Source organism: Cricetulus griseus, chromosome 2 (assembly GCF_003668045.3).
Source record: "Cricetulus griseus strain 17A/GY chromosome 2, alternate assembly CriGri-PICRH-1.0, whole genome shotgun sequence".
NCBI lineage: Eukaryota > Metazoa > Chordata > Mammalia > Rodentia > Cricetidae > Cricetulus > Cricetulus griseus.
Genome location: NC_048595.1, coordinates 134,730,955 through 134,748,305, shown reverse-complemented (window position 1 = coordinate 134,748,305; position 17,351 = coordinate 134,730,955). Strand labels below are relative to the sequence as shown.

General features: G+C 33.8%; 1 protein-coding gene across 1 annotated transcript in view; it reads left to right on the top strand.

Annotated features, from left to right (window-relative positions):
- Ralyl (RALY RNA binding protein like) overlaps positions 1-17,351 on the top strand; it is a 322,662-nt gene that overhangs the window by 272,188 nt on the left and 33,123 nt on the right. The window contains exons 4-5 of the mRNA XM_035438706.1: positions 6,727-6,774; positions 16,150-16,313. Of these exons, the coding sequence (XP_035294597.1) occupies positions 6,727-6,774; positions 16,150-16,313 (212 nt within the window). The remainder of the gene's footprint in view (positions 1-6,726; positions 6,775-16,149; positions 16,314-17,351) is intronic.

Here is a 17,351-nt window from a genome sequence, read left to right as displayed (position 1 = left end):
TATTAATGAAGTTCTGTAAAGCAAAAAAAAAGAAATACTGTGTGTATTAGTGTATTCAAACTGGTTTTATGAATTCAAAGGAATTAAAGTTGATTGCATATATTGTAAAAACCCAATCAGATGTGATTTCTACAAATGAAAACAAGTTTAAATGAAATTACAAGAAAGTTATTTGGTCCTCACTTAATCTTGTCTGTATGAGCCTAGGCAATTGCATATACAATTCTGACTTCCCATAAAATTTGAGGAAATCTAAAGAATTAGAATAAAAATACATTAGCAAGTACAATAAATATCTGAATATAGAGTAAGCAACATAATGTACTTGTTCTTATTAAAAACTCTATAAAAGAGAACGGGGGTTGGTATGTAAAATAAGATTCTTTCCAATTTAAATTAAAAAAAATAATTTAAAAACATCTATATGATTAATTTACATTATCACTTACTTGCTATGGTGACCAGGGTCCCTTCGCATTTTCTGTTTTTACTTTCTGCCTCTTATCACACTGTGTCCTAAACATCTAACTTATTACCATCTTGTTTCCAGTAGCTTCTGAGATTGGATTTTTACTCAAAACTATTTGTACTAAAAAAGAAGAAGGCTCTTGTACTGTGGGCTCAAATAGATTAGCTTATAAGCATAGCAACACCTCACTTCCATTAACAGATAAAGAAAATAAAAGGATGTGGTCTGGATGGCTGAAAGGCCAAATTTTCCTGCAACACAATTCCATGATATATAAAATACTTTGCAAATTTAGTTTCCATTGTTTGACAGGCAATTTTAAATCGAGGTTCCCACAGTATGGTGAAAGGATAGATTTTATAAGAAAAGAAACATGGTCTGCAGAAAGGAAGAAAGATGGAAAAGGTGACAGGAATTTTGTGAAAGTTTAATAGAGAAGACCAAGGATTGCTGGGAGTAACCTTTTAGCTCTTGGGATCCCTTCCTTCTTGGAAATTTAGAGTAATCCTCTGACTCAGAAACACAGTACATAGCCACTCTGGCACTGCTTCTAAAGCCAAGGTACAAAGACAAAAAAAGACTTAATGGGACAGGTCTATTTGTGCATTCTTTTCATTTTTAACTTCGACAAGTAAAATTGAGTTCATAAAAGCAGGATGTGATGATCACAAAGTTTAGAATACTTCACTCTAACTTATATCAAATAAATGTCTCTCGCAGTCAGGATGGAACAAAAAATAACCAGGTTGGACAAGATAATTTAAACAGCAAATGATAAAAATAAATCTTCCCTTTCATGTACTTTCCATTTCCAGAAAGTTCTTAATTTATTGAAGCATTTCCTAAAGGTATTAGGCACATGAATATAATCACTACTGTCATTTATATTAATAATTTATTTATTAATGACCCAGTGTGCCATGGATTATGTTTATAATTAAACTCTCTGTGGTGAGATAATATAAAAAAGACTATTGGAAAAAATACAAAAACAATTTGCCAATACATTCTTTTGCTAAAACTGTTTGGAAATAACGTCACAAACATCTAAAAATTTCCATTAGAAGAAATGGATTTTCCCTTCAATCAGCAGCCACTAAATGAATTTCTTTTTTCTAGAGTCATATCTGGTGGCCAATGTTCAAAAGAGCTTGTCAGAATTAGAAACTGCTCTGTATAACTCTATTGATATTATTATGATTTATATTATTACACTTTATTCTAGGTATCATGACAAAAGTATAACCAAGAAAGGAGATCTAGAAAGATTATGAGAAGAAAGATTATTAAGTGAGAGGCTACGCTACGTGTAACTGTTAAATTGAAATTTCATATCTATAATTAAATCTTCCTGTCATCTTCATCAAAAACCTTAAAATGGTCCTTTTAACACCTCAGAAAACAGCAAAGTCCATATTATAGTGTACTGATATTATTAAGCTTACTTTCATGATCAATTTTCTTGAAAAATGTGACACTACACAGAAAATTCAGAGAAACCTGTTTAAATCTTAGCTCTAAAAGGATTTGTAGAATGGCTCCAGTGAATTTAGAAAATCGAACTTAATATGGTGACTTGTTTTATGATGCCACTTAGGAGAGGGTTTCAGATTTCTTTGACCAGATGGATTACTGTCATACCTAATAAGAGACAAGCTAGGGACCATTTTTAGAAAGCTAGGTAAAGAAGACTTTGCATTCTCTGCAAAAAGATAAAGAAATTCAACTCAACCCCACTTAAACAAAAGGTCAGAGAGTTCTGAGGAGCTGATGTAAGCCAGTGCAAAAATAAGGAGTTATTCAGTGTGGTCAGGAGGTCAAATCCCTGTGTATTTTGAAATGGGCATAATTCATCTGAGATTAATTGATGTACTCTGGTAGAACTTCTTAAACTGGGTCTCATAACCTCATATGGGGGTCACAAAACTGAATTTAAAAATCGTGAAAAAATGTCAATAGTAGGTCTCTAAGCACAAAACAATTCAAAAGCAAATGTATAATAAGTCAGAGATATTTTGATCACATTCACCTGTGTAGTATCATGTGACTTCCCTGCATTCTTGATTTTAATGATTGTAAACAGACTTTGAACAGTTTAGGCTGTGACATTACATCACACCAGAAAATTCTACTGAAAAATCTAGGCAGATTTGAGATTTTCATATGGTAATAATTCCAATGGTTTTATTGCCCTCATTTACACTTATTTAAATGTAGTATTTCAACATCAAACTAAATGGAGAAATACAAAGGGATTCCTCTAAAATCAGGAATAAGACAAGGCTGTCAACTTTCTCCATGTCTATTAAATATAGTCCTCAAAGTTCTAGCTAGAGCAATAAGACAACAAAAGGAGACCAAGGGGATATAAATTGGGAAGGAAGAAATCAAACTTCACTATATACACAATATGATAGTATACACAAGTGATCCCAAAAATTCTACCAGGGAACTCCTACTGTTGATAAACACCATCAGTGGTGTGGCTGGATACTGACTCAAAACATCAGTAGCCAACCTATTTGCAAATTGTAAACTCTAGGACAAAGTAATTAGGGAAACAACACCCTTCACAATAGCTACAAATAATATAAAATATCTTGTGGTAACTCTAAGCAACCAAGTGAAAGACCTGTATGACAAGCACTTTAGTCTTTGATGAGGGGAATTTGATAAGATATCAGAAAATGGAAACACCTTCCATGCTCATTGGTCTGTAGGATTAACATAGTGAAAATGGCCATCTTATCAAAAACAATCTATAGATTCAATGCAATCCCCATCAAAATTCCAACACAATTCTTCACAGACATTGAAAGAACAATCCTCAGCTTCATATGGTAAAACAATTGTACCACATTTTTTTTCATTCCTCAGATTTAGGTACATCTAGGTTGTATCAAGGTTCTGGTTATAATGAATAAACAGCTATGAACATAATGGAACAAATATCCTTGTGATAGGATAGATCATACTTTGCGTATATGACTAGAAGTGTTACAGCTGGGTCTTGAGGTAGGTCAATTCTCAATTTTCTGAGAAACTTCCATATTGCATATACCTAAGTCATACAACTTTTTTACAGTGAAAAGGGATTTCAAGTAGGAAAAAGTCAAGAGCACTTGCTATAGAATTCCAAGGATGGGGGATGTCCTTCGGTATGCTGTGAATATATGTTTCTCTTACTGGTGGTTGTATAAATGGTGAATGGGCATTATCCAGGTAGGAAGTATAGGAGGGACTTCCAGACTAGGAGAATCCTGGGAAGGAGAAAGGCAGAGAAACAGTCGACAGCAAGACACCATGTAGCTGTCAAGGAAGAAAGTGGTTTAGGCATCACCAGTAAGCTAAAACCATGTGAAATACATCAATTAATAGAAATGAGTTAATAATTAAGAAAGAGGTAGCTAATAAGAAGCCTGAGAAGTTGTCCAAACAGTTTATAATTAATAGAAGCCTCTGTGTGCTTATTTTGGGACTAAATGGCTTCAGACTAGATAGGACAGAAACCTCCCACTACATCCCTGCTGGTATATTTCTCCTTTTGTATGTGGAAGACAAAAAGATTAATCCCATCAAAACATAGAGTATATAATGAGGTCTGGGAGGTAAGGACAGAGCAGAGTTTCATTTAGGAAATGTCTTCACTGATAATTTTACTTCAAAGGAAGGCTCCCATGTTCTTAAGAAAACTGTCCCTCACTTGTAAAGATGTGAAAATTTTGCATTTACATCTAAGATTACACATAAGTTTGACCACATATGTTTCCTAAAGTAAAATCAGAGGTCAGAGGTCTGGAGTCCAGAGGAAACCTGACTCAAGTATAACAAAGCTGACAGAAATCGAGGTCATCTTGATAACAAACAGATTGAAATTTAGTCATAGAAAGAAATGATAAATTCTGAGCCCAAATGCCTCATTTAGTTCCTGATGACATGCTCTTTATCAAGTTTTGAAGAGAGCTCACTGTATCTTTTATGCATAGTGAAGACTAGATGAGATTATGTGTATAAAAGTACAAAGAATATAAATGCAAATTAGAATATTTCCCTCTCCGGGTCATTGGTTTACAAACATATTACATGCAAAGTTCTTAAAATGCTATGCTTTGTTTTGTCTTTCAACTGCGTTTGGTTTTGGGAATCTCATTGATATTGTTCAAATGTCAGTTCTGTTGCATATACACTTGTCTCCTACAAACATAGTCTTAAAAATCATCAAACATCCCAAGTGCACAAATGGCCATTCCCCATGATGGGATACTCTCTCAGCCAAGATACATGGAGGAGGGCCTAAACCATCCCCAATATGATGCAACAGACTTTGATGATCCTCCCATGGAAGGCTTCACCTTCCCTGAGGAGTGGTTGGGGGATGGGATGGGGAGATTGATGCGGGGCATGAGAGGATAGGAGGGAGAGGGAACTGGAATTGATATGCAATATAAAATTGTTTCTAAATTAAAGAAATAAAATTTTAAGATATCATCAAACACAGACACCCATGGTAACTGTAGGCAATCGTCTAATCTTAAGACTTGCCAGTGAAAGCTTTTGACAAGTATCTCAGTCTTATTTATTACCATGGATACTTGCTACCCAATGGGAGGTTCCAGGAGACATTTATTCCCATAACTTAGTGGTAACCAAAGGATTGTCTTAGAAATTCCTCAGCTCAACAATACAGAAATGTCTATGTAAGCAATATAAGTTATAGCATATACCGTGCCACTTTAATAATCTGTACTAGCAAGTATGATTTTTGTTTTTCACTCTTTAGGCAATAATTGCATTGGTCCTCTGTGCGTTCAGAGAAAGACATGGCAATCCTGTGCCTAGGAATATGAAATGTGCAATCTTCTAATCTGATTCTTGTGTGTACTAGGTTTTTCCTTAAATTTTCAGAACTTCAACTGGCATACCCTGTGTTGTATTAGGCACTGCTAGCAACATAACTAGCTTTCACAGTCTCCATATACTATACCAACCCTTTTCTGTCTGTTTGCAATAAATCTGAGGAGGCATGCATGCATTTGTTCTTAAAACCAAGAAGTAAAATAACATCTTAATATAGATTCTCAATTTTACTGGTTTGAGAATAGTTACAAAAAATGACTGTTAAATTGGTTTGGAAATATAAAATTACCCTTCTGGCATAAGAAGTTCTGAAATCAGTTAAACACTGAATTATAACGTGACCTAGGAATTTGATTTTTATGTATACACACAAGGAAATGAAGGCAAGTATGTTGATAACACATACAAGATATCATAGCATTATTTTTACTATAAAACATTACAGAAATGACTCTATTATTTACCAGAAAACGGATAAACAAAAATTGGTCAAGGACTCAGACTTAGAAAAGAATGCAATTCTGATATCTTGTACATACTAGAAAAGCTTATGTATAAGATTATGTAATTATATGATTCTTAACTCTAATTCACAATTCATGAGGTGCCTAAAATAAGCAGTTTTATAGAAAGAAGGTGAAATAGAGGTGATTAAGGCAGGGGGAGGCAGGGAATAGCATCCATTTGCTACGATAGAGAAGCTCATGGAGTAGACAGTGTTGATCTTTGTGTAACTTTATTGATCCATTTAATACTATTGAATTCAATACTTGCCATGGTTAAAATTATATATCGAATGGTACTTATAGCTGAAATTATTAAAAATGACAATTTTCATTCTGCATGTGTTTTACTACACTGAAAATTTAAATTAACATATACACAGTAAAAATTATTACAAGTATTCCATAAAGTATAGAATTTAGATTTGTTATGGCTGAGAATATTGAAATCGAAAGAAAATGCTCCAGATGTGGATTCAGTCGTAGCTTCTAACTGCCGACTGTGACTTGTTAGTGATAAGAATTCAATCAACCTCTTGGCTATTTAACAGTTTACTTCAGTGTAGTTGTGATGACTACAACAGAAATGCATACAAAGTGTCTAACAAGGGCCCTTATCCAAATGCATGTAGGCAGTTCTCACTATACATTATTTAGGAAGATTGCTATTATGGTTTCCTCACTGAAATGCATGCATTGTTCCATTTTAATACCATAAATTGCCAATCTGTAATGGTAGTCTGATAGAGTATATGAAAATTATAATGTCCTTTATAAATACTAAAGTATGTTGGCATCCAGTAACATTTGTTACTTTCTATAAAAATAAAAAAAATATATTATAATGAGCATGGCTTAAATACAGGCTGACTATTGTTTTTTTTTTTCATTCCTTAGTGGTTATGTCTTTGACTATGATTACTACAGAGATGATTTCTACAATAGGTACGTGAATTTTTTAACCTTGTTCTCTGCCATCTGTATTATACTCCATTTTGTGCATTTCATTTACTGAAACTATTAATTAAAATGTTTGAAATAACATTTTGTTACTACAAATTTAAAATGTGAAGTTTCTATAACTGTACTATACATATATCTTCTTACTTTTGTTATGTTTATTGGCATGCAGTAGATTTTGCAATTAGAATTGAGCATTAGAGTTGTCTAACCCTAAAGTTTTGTTGTTAGTATTGAACAACATTTTAAATGTTTAATTATTTTCTAGATCAATTGTTGACTTTGAATTCTCAAAGCTGAGAGTTATTATGACTCCAAAAGAAAGAAAGCAAGAGAGGGGGAGGGAAGGAAGGAGGGAGGGAAGGAAAAAAGCAAGGAAGAAAGGAAGGAAGGAAGGAAGGAAGGAAGGAAGGAAGGAAGGATGGAAGGAAGGAAGGAAAAAAGGAAGGATAAAGGTAACAAAACCTAAAATTGATCTATGTTTGTGATCCATTGAATTTATTAGAACTGGAAGCTTAAGAGAACCATACAAATTATTTGACTGTGATAAAAGTATAGGAACTATAGGAACACATGACAATTATTTATCACCTTATACTTGAAAACAACAACATTATTTAGAATTTGATTTATGTCTTTATATTATATGTATCAAAATCATTCCAGAGCACAGACATGTACATTTTTCGGGGGGGGGGGGCAGGTTGAGACAGGGTTTCTCTGTGGCTTTGGAGACTGTCCTGGAACTAGCTCTTGAAGACTAGGCTGGTCTCAAACTCACATGTCCTTTTATCAGGTGACTGAGGAGCTGGAGCAAGCATTTGCCTTGTGTTCTGTGAGCCACCATGATTCTTTTTTTTTTTTTTTTTTTTTTTGAGGCTAGATCAGCCTCAGTGACTCATCCTAATTGTGCAGGTCTCTCCTAAAGTTCTTTTCATATGCAGTTTTGTTGCAGTATCACATCCTTCCCATAACTTCATTCTTTCCTCACATCATATACATGTTCTTTATAAATGGCAGAAAGAATTGTTTCATTCATTTTACTGGGTCTGCATCTAGACATTTTCAAGTGGCATGCGAAAATGTCTTTGCCTAACCATTTTGGATTTTTTTGATGTATCCATTTACATTTTGTTTGAATTTATTTTCCATGTTATGATTCTAAAGTTATTTGCAGCACCCATTCTTGCTTTTAATTATCTGTTTTTGCTAAATTCCACAAATACAGGGCACATTATAAATGCCTGGTTGCTATGTTAACTGAGTCTAGTCAGCAGTCACCATCCTTTTTGTGTATTTAGAGAAGTGATGTGATTACTGACTTCTTTGTATAATCCAATCTGTACTTTGAGGTGTTAATGACTGGTTAGGTTACGTGTAGTGTTATAAGAAATTTAATTTGTATTTTAGAAAACTTGCTTATGTACCTAATTGTTGAGAAGGAAGTTCATGAATAGTTAGCTCACACACACACACAAAAAAAAAAAAAATCAAATAAAAAAACTGTATGTGCATTTGGAAGAAACAAATGAGTGGATCTATAAATGACATATTTTCCTCAAACTTTAATTTCAAGTACTATTAAAACAAGGGAGTCCAAGGAACTACATAAAAACCTGAGGAAAGGTTTTTAATAGATCATAGAATGCAAAGGACCCAATGATCCCTTGAGAGTTTCCTTCCCACTTGTGAATAATTTTTCAGTTCTCCCAGAAAGCCATTTGGTTCTTTCTGTGTGCTGTCCCATCTCCAAGAACCTCTGACTATCCCCTTCACTTAACTCATGCTCAGCCCACAGTGGAAAGATTCCCAGATTGAATCAGGTTCCCTGGGCCGTCTCCCACCTGGCACGGCTCCCTCCCTCCCAACACTTCCTAGTTGTATTGCTACAGCTCCTTCTGCAATGTGAGGTCTGATCATGTTTGTCTCCCTTTCTGCATGAGCATCACAGGATGTTAACTTGTGTTTGGCTAATAATGGATACTTAAAATATGCAGGTAGTTAATCTCATTAAACACACAGGGCCATTTTGTTCATTACAGACAGAGGCAAACTCACAGCTTGGGCATTCATTCTGGTGCCACAACAGACTACATTGGAAGGCACAGGGGAGCAAAATTAGCTCCACCTTGTGTGTGGCATTAATGTATCCCAAAGCCTGTGTTGGGGTCAAGATCTAAGGAAACACAGCCACTTATTTCGAATTCCTTCTGTAGAATAAAAAAGCTGGTTCTAAAGAATGATTCCCCCAAATTGTTTTATAATGTGAACAATATATTGCTTTTGTTTTCAACATTTAGTAGCTTATAATAATGTGTTCTGAAGGCAATTGCCTACATCTGGCAGCATTAAAATTATCCCATCCCCAAATAATAGACAGTATGAAGATAGTCTTTTTTGTTTTGTCACGTGTTTTATTGTAATATACCAAACTATATGAAGAAAGTCTTTACGTTTACTGAAAACCTTAACTTTTAATAGTTTCATAATCATTTCCTGCTGGAATTATTTAAGATGAAAAACATTGTTTTAATTACTATAAATTTTCATCTAATATTTACTATTTAATGGTATATCAAAATGTTATTGTATAACTCACTTTTCTTAATGTTTTATTATATACAAAATAAATTTCTACTTAAATGAGTTTTCTTTTATCAGGTAGGAATCATAAGTCTTCTAATATTGAACAATCAAATTTGCAGTTGTCTCATTTTAAAAGAAAAGACAAGATGCAGGGCTTGATGAGAAGTCCAGGTAGACAAAGGAGGCTGCTGTGCAAGCCTGACAGCTTGCAGGACCAACAAAAAGGTAGAAGGAGAGAGAAGAAGGAAATAACTTATCAACAATGTTTTCTGATGATCTCAACACATACACTATGGCATGTACCTACTTCCTCTCATATACACACACACACAGTAAAAGAGTAATTAGTTTATAAAAAAAAAGAAAAAACAAACACGTGGTTATCTAAAACAAAAGGTAGAAAACAGACTCCCGGAGGGACGCTCCATGCCACACAAAATCTAACTGCAGACAATTTCAATGTTTGTTGTTTATCTTATATACAATCTGTTTGGCTTCTTCTAAGTGAGCAATAGGTCATTATGATTATTTTACTAACAGATTATTTGAAAATATGTGTTCTTGTTAGTTTCTGTTTCTTTTTTTTAAACCCTTGGCCAATAAGCATCTGCCATCAGTGGCTTAGCTCCCTGTAAACACAAAATCTCACAAAGGAAAATCAGGGAAGAAAGGATGGACAAAATAAATAGACCCAGAGGCATGGCAGCACTTAATCACAGTTATTCTGCCTAAGCTACACTCAGCTTGTGTTTATGGCTATTCCCAAATATTTGGGGCATTACTACAAACTGGAATGTTACTGAATACTGCAAAACTTGCTGTGTGTTCATGATCATTTTTAGCTCATAAAGTTATGCAATAACTAGCAATAGTCCTGGTATGTTTTTAGTACTGAATCAATGTCAAATACCAGTGTAAATTAACAATTTTAACAACAAAGTTAAATGTGTCTTATACTGGTATTTGTGTAGCAATGCTTATATATCCGGGGAATAAGACAGTTGCACAATAATTCTTCCATAATAGACCATTCTTAGACCATTGATTGGCATTTCAGCTGAACTCAACACATCCACAGAAAGATTGTGAACATTCTATTATTTCCTAAGACCATGATTCTTCCTTTAAGAAAGGCAAGAAAGCACACTAGTTATGTTTAGCAGAGATTATTACATTTCAAAAAACTTGCTAAATAAGAATTGAGAATCTGAAAGGGCAAAAACATTTTATCATAATGAATTAACACTTGCAAGAAATAGGGTACATGCTGTTATTAAAATTCACCATAGTAAAAGGAATTCTCTGAGCTGAAATTATGAGTAGGAATTTCTATTCAACCCATGCCACTGTACTTCTGTGGAACTGAGACTTGGATCTCTGAGGAGGAGACATTGGCTACTGGTATGGATGTCTTGGAGGGAATGTGAAGAAGTGAATGCTGCAAATTCTGCCAACTAGATTCTTCTATTGCTATTGGAATAAATTATGCTTTCCAGTGTAAAGAAACAAATCTGGGTAATAATAATGATAATGGAAAATGTAATAAAATGTCTATTTTTTGGTCCATCTTGAATTCCCCTTTAAACATACATGCACTATGAAGAAACATGCCCTTGGGGAATCCAAATCCCACCTGTAGATAAAGGAACCAATATCTTCACAAGTGACACAAAGATGTTCATATTCCCATCCTACATCTGCATGTTTGGGGATCTTAATTTAATTGAGTGTTTCAGGCCCATACATAGTTTTACCTCATAATTATCTTGAGTATTATATTATAAAAAAACAATGTTCAGTAATTATTTTCCAGGCTTCAGTAGTATTTTCTTCTTTTTTAGAGTTTGTATAGCTGAGTGCAGGCAATTGTATGAGAACCACACATAGACATCAATATGGGGCCAAGTAAATTAAAAAAAGATTTGCTTCAAGTATGCTGAGTACTCCAGAGAATATCTTCCATTTCTGAGCAACTGACAGGTTAATCCAATTCTTTCTTCAGTCCCACCAGAAAAAAAAAAAAAAAAACACGAAGTACCTTGAAAACACTAGTAAAGAGTAAAGTTCTGTTAGAAAAAAATAAAAAGAAATGTTACAGAGGTTTCACAATGTAGTACAACCTGAATATTGCTAAAGTGATTTTAAATGGGCAGTTTTGGAGCATTCTGGACTTGTATTGATGCACTAAAGAAAAGTTACTGGGTTTTAGATAGTGAAAAAAGTCATGGTTAAGTTGTTTCTGATTGTAATTACAGAATATGGCTTTTATTCATGATAGCAGAAAATGTGTTACCCAGGAATAATATCTGTCTCATATGCAAACTTATATTATCAAGTGATAGATAGTATCCTAATTTACAAGTGTAGGGATAATATTGTACTAGTTGTGAAGCATATGGTTTGCAGTGAGAAGATGTGAATTTAATATCTAGATGCACATGTATCAACAGATTGATTTGAGATAATTGCCTCTTCTGTTTTCTTTCATGAACAAAATGGCATAACACTCCAAACTTACAAAGCCTAAAGTAGAATTAAACCATTTTAGTGATTTTTCTTTTTACCACAAATGACCAGTTGGACATACATTTAATTATCTAAAGTTGCATATGAAATAAAGCAGATAGCAGATAGCAATGCTGATGACACTAAAGAAAAAAAAAACTTGCAGAAACTATCATTCTAATTTGCAGTCAATTGCCTTTGAAATGGGGCCAAGAAATATTTGCATATGAATCAGAAGCAAACTGAACTGAAAATTTTAGAAAAGTTTAGTAATTTTTAAAAAGCAATAAAATCATCAATATCCTGATGGCTTTTAAGAATAATTTGTTCTGAATTTATATGTAGACCTTATAAATAAAGTGGGAACTTTAGCTTGTTTAATGGGCTCTAATTTGGCAAGAGTCAAACATGTTGAAAGTAGAGTTTAGGGATGAAATCTAGTCAGTCCTCTGGTTGTTTGTCATGTATATATTGTAGAAGCCTGACTCTCAGCAGCTCATATTCCATACTAAAGATGCTGTTAGCAGTAACTACATAACAACAGTAAGCTTGATTCTTGAGTAAAGAAAAGAAGTATTTTTAAAGGGTAATTTAGGACCAAATGGATATTTATTAAAAATTCCTTGAAATTATTACTGAAAAAATTTTGCTACTTGGTAATATAATATATACACATGTAAAACATTCAATCTTCAATTTTTTTCTGTGATTTCAAAATCTTACTCTTTATTGGCAAAAATATAAGCATAAAGGCAAAAAGGAAGAAGAAGAGGTCCAGCAAATTGCCATTGATTTGGTAGAGCTTCTACTAAAAATAAATAAACCATACAAATTAAACATGAAGGAAATCATTTAGGAAGGTTGAGAAATCTTTTTAATATACCAGATTGACATATTCTTTGTGCATGTCTATATTTGCACTGTTGTTTTGGTTATGTAAAAAAGGTAGAGATGGCTAAAGGGAAAACTCAGATGACAGAGTTTGTTTTGTTGTATAAATGTAGGACGTTGTTCATGTATTTTCCCAAAACACAATTATTGTTACTATACTATATACTAGTACTATATATTCTCAAAGTAATGAAGTGAGTATATTCACTATCTGTGTTTATGTTAAGATGGCACTAAATTGATTTTATCCAAAGCACACCTGCTTTAAGGATAGGGAATGAAAATTAATATCCTTCTTCTAAGAGACAAGCTCTGACAATTTTATCAAATAAATAAGTATTAAAATTAGGCTTATCAGCTTTTAAATTTTGCTAGGATGTAATAATATGAATCTCTATTTAAAGCAAACAACAGTGTAACAATAAAATATGTAATTTAAATGTTTCTGAAATGAAAAATGAAGCTTCAAATTCTTCTAAGGGCTACATCAGTCTTATTACTACTTTTATTTCCTTGACAAATAGAGGGAAGGTTTTTGAGTATTCATTTCAAAATTAACCTTGGAAAAGGGAAGATATACTCTTGGTTTTGTAATATCCATTATCTATTTAAAAAGTATCGGAAGTTTTTTTCTGAGTAAACTCTATTAGGGGAACTAAGATACCCATTAGAAAAGAGTAGAGATATAATTGTAAGAACTAGTGAAATAATATGATGACAATAAAAACAATTTAAATACTTCAGCCAACCTTTGAAATGTTGCTTTCATTCCATTTTGCTTGACTGTAATTTTTTAGACAGCCTATAATTTCAAGTGAGTTGTCCTTACTCCCAAAGCTATTTATAAAGATAAACTAATTTTATTTACTGAAGAGTGAATTCTGATGAAAAAACTAAGCTGTCTTCTTGGTATCCCAGCTACTTCCTTCTTCATTTAGACACTCTAGCCATTCTCCCAAGCCTAGAAAATTAACCCTTTTCCACTTAGCATGCTACAGTTTGTGCATTAGAGCCATGCCCAGATTCCTTGCTTACATTTCTGATAACCCAAAGGTGCCCAATGATATTTAAGACAGCTTCCAATTCCATTAAATAGTATAAACATTAGAATTTTGTTCACATTTGAAGTACCCATACCTTCCTTTCATCTTGTTTTTATGTTACTTACGACATTAAAACAGTTAAGCTCTAATGCTTTCCACAGTCACATCAGAGTGGCACAAGGCACTAGTAAAGATCCCACCTGATTCTTTGATAGAGAAAGCCACTGGGCATTGAGAGATGAGGCCTGGGAAACCCAACACCAGACAAAGGTTCTGGAACACAGCCTGTAGAGTATGACAACATACTGACAAATGTTTCAGTGACCTAGAAAGTGGCTTTAAAGATTAAAGAGCATTGTGATTAGGTTAACAATGATGTGGTGGTTAATTTTCTCAGCATGTCCACCAGAGTTCTTATCTTTCTGGATTCCCAGACTCATTGCACTATGCAGATTTTCTTTACCCAGTAAACAGGTTTGTTTATTTAAGGAACATCCTCAGAGCACATGAAAAAACGAGGGGAACCTTTTACCTTAAATGGTAATTTCTCACGTGAAGACAGAGCCAAATGGCACATTTTCTTCCTCTTGATTTTCTTGGGTATTGTTCCTTGATGCACTGACTTAGGGAACTCTTTGAATTCATCTTATAAATAACTAATGTACACCTTGTTTTGTGATGGAAATGAGGGGCAGATTTTCTTGACCCTTCTGATTTTCAATTCTCTGTTGTTACGGATTGTATTCACCACCCTTTCTGCCTCATCCAGCTGTGGGCTTTGAAGGAAACCCAAGTGTGCTGACATCTACTGCTCTTTGCCAGTAGGTCCTCTGCCCTCTAGTACTTTGCCAGTTCATGCGGGATGGGGCCTCCCTTGACCTCTGCCACATTTGACATCTTTTCCCTTCTAGGCATGTAGGAGATAATCTTTGCATTAAAAGGTCCCTTTTAAACTTAAGCATTGTCCTTTTATCTTATTATGTAATCTTTATAAATATTTTTGAACAAATTATTGAAAACCAGTTTATATTTTACCATGTTCCCTATATTAGTTTCCCAAAAGAGATTATAACATTTTCAGACATATATGTACACAACATGCACTTCTATAAAATAACTTCTTCTAGAAATTTTTTTCACTATTTTCTTCCTGATCTAGTTTCTCTTCTCTGAATTGCATATTGCCTTATTTTCTGGATTTCATCTTCATTTAATTATTGACTGTTTTAAATCAATTGCAAACTAAAATTTATGTAATAGTGTCAAAATCAAATACCTAACAACCATCAACATAAATCAATAATGTCTTTTCTTGTGTTCTTGGAACTATAATTATATATCTTTTTTGTTAGAAAATTGTTTTAAAAAATAAATGCGTAAATATAACCCAGCATTTTGTCCCTAAGTTGTTATGCTTCTCAAATATGCTATCATATAAAAATTGCTGCATATGTGTTTGCTTAAGAAGTAATACGAATCATTCAAATCTCTGAATGACATATTTCCATATGTGTGTTAACATTATATACCTTTATTCTTTTGCTGTTCATTGGAAATGCATTGCTGTAATGAATATCAGCTTTTCTTTCAGTCATAGTAGGACATTTACTGATTTTCTTTTTGGTTAGAAAACGTTTCGCTAGCTCACTGAACAAATATCTCTTTCAATTTGCATACGTGGAAAACACTCAGAATAACCAAGTGTTCTAATTATCAGTTCCCTATAGTGTTTTGTTCAACATGTTTGTAGCCTTGTGCTAGCTCTGTTTCCTTTAAACTCGGCCTCAGTTAGAGGGGCCCCTGATTACCTTAAGTACCCTGAGAGGTTGGGTACCATTTAATATGGTTCCTACACTTTCTTCTTAAGTTTGTTTTATTTCTACTTTTTCCCTTTACACTGAGGATTCTTTTTTTTTTGGTTTCTTAGTTTATGATATGTGTAATCATTCCACTCTCAAGTAAATTTAAGTGCCCAATATATGTATAAGTTCCCAAAGTGTCTGTTCAACATTAAGGTAAATTTGTTTGCTCAAACAAAGAAATATAGCAGAGTACAAAGGTTGACCTGATTTTGGCAAATTTCATTCTGCCTTCAGAGCAAAGCTCCTTTGCTTTATTATAACAGTTTAGAGTCAGGTCAAAGTCTAACTTGCAGAAAGAACATCCCATTGCCTTCTGAAAAAAATTGAACTAATTAATAAGTATCTTGTCTGTATAATAAACAAGGATAGAAGTATACTTGCCAAAAATTTTATAGTTATTCTATGAATACTTCCATGTGTTTCATAGAATGTTTAGGCATTTTACCAACTCTCAACCATTCATGTTTGTGAAGGCTGTTTGATTACCATGGACGTGTGCCTCCGCCTCCTCGAGCTGTCATTCCACTGAAGCGTCCCAGAGTGGCTGTCACCACCACACGCAGGGGGAAAGGCGTGTTTTCCATGAAAGGGGGATCCAGATCTACTGTTGGTGGGTCATCTTCATCAGGCTCTAAATGTAAGTACCTGCTTTATTTCCCTTTAAACTCAGCCTCAGTTAGAGGGGCCCCTGATTACCTTAAGTACCCTGAGAGGTTGGGTACCATTTAATATGGTTCCTACACTTTCTTCTTAAGTTTGTTTTATTTCTACTTTTTCCCTTTACACTGAGGATTCTTTTTTTAAAAAGTAGGAATAACTATTATTGATAAATGCCTACAGCATTCACTACCATTCAGCTACCTGGTAATTATCTATAGTTAAATTCCTCAATAGTGCACTACAGTAGACAGACAATAAAAAAGATAACCTAGAACTGAATTTAATCCTGGTAAATTACACTGTATTCTCTGCTTTATTGGTGTGTGATAGAATGAAGCCTGGAAATAGGACATGTTGCTTTTAATGGAGGAACACTGTCACTTTAAAAAAGTTACATAGCCTTTCTTTTCAGAGAAACATGTAAATGGTCTATGCTTCAAATATTTTTGGAATAGGATAACCAAGATTCAAACTGGGAAAATGATATAATAGAACTTTTTAAGCATAACTTTGCAATTATCCTAGGTTACTAGGAGAGATATGCATCTGAATAAATAGTTCCTAAATAATTAAAAGTCCTTCCACTATTTCACCTAGTCTGTAAATAGTGGAGATGCCAGGTTTCTAGCTAAGTGTGTATATTAGAAAATTTTATATAGACTGATTGAGGAAAATCTCTACATTTGCATTAGGATATGATTGCTAAAGAAAATAATAAAATTTTCTGTCTTTTTCAAAATTATGTTTTAGTATAGAAAAAGTAGTAGATAAGGTGTTACACCATTAGCATATGACAAAGAAAGTCTTAGAGGAAACTGGGAGAGCTGTGGTTTATACAGTGGCCTGTGATTATCTGTTCCCAGGAATACTTGAGCAGAAACATGAAGGAAGTGAGGGCAAGAGCAGGTACTCTTAGCATATTCAGGCAGAGCAAGGAATGGTAGGCAGACATTGGAACCTCCACAGTGAAGGAACAAAGAAGCCATTGAAGCTGGAAAAGCAAGAGAGGGGAATG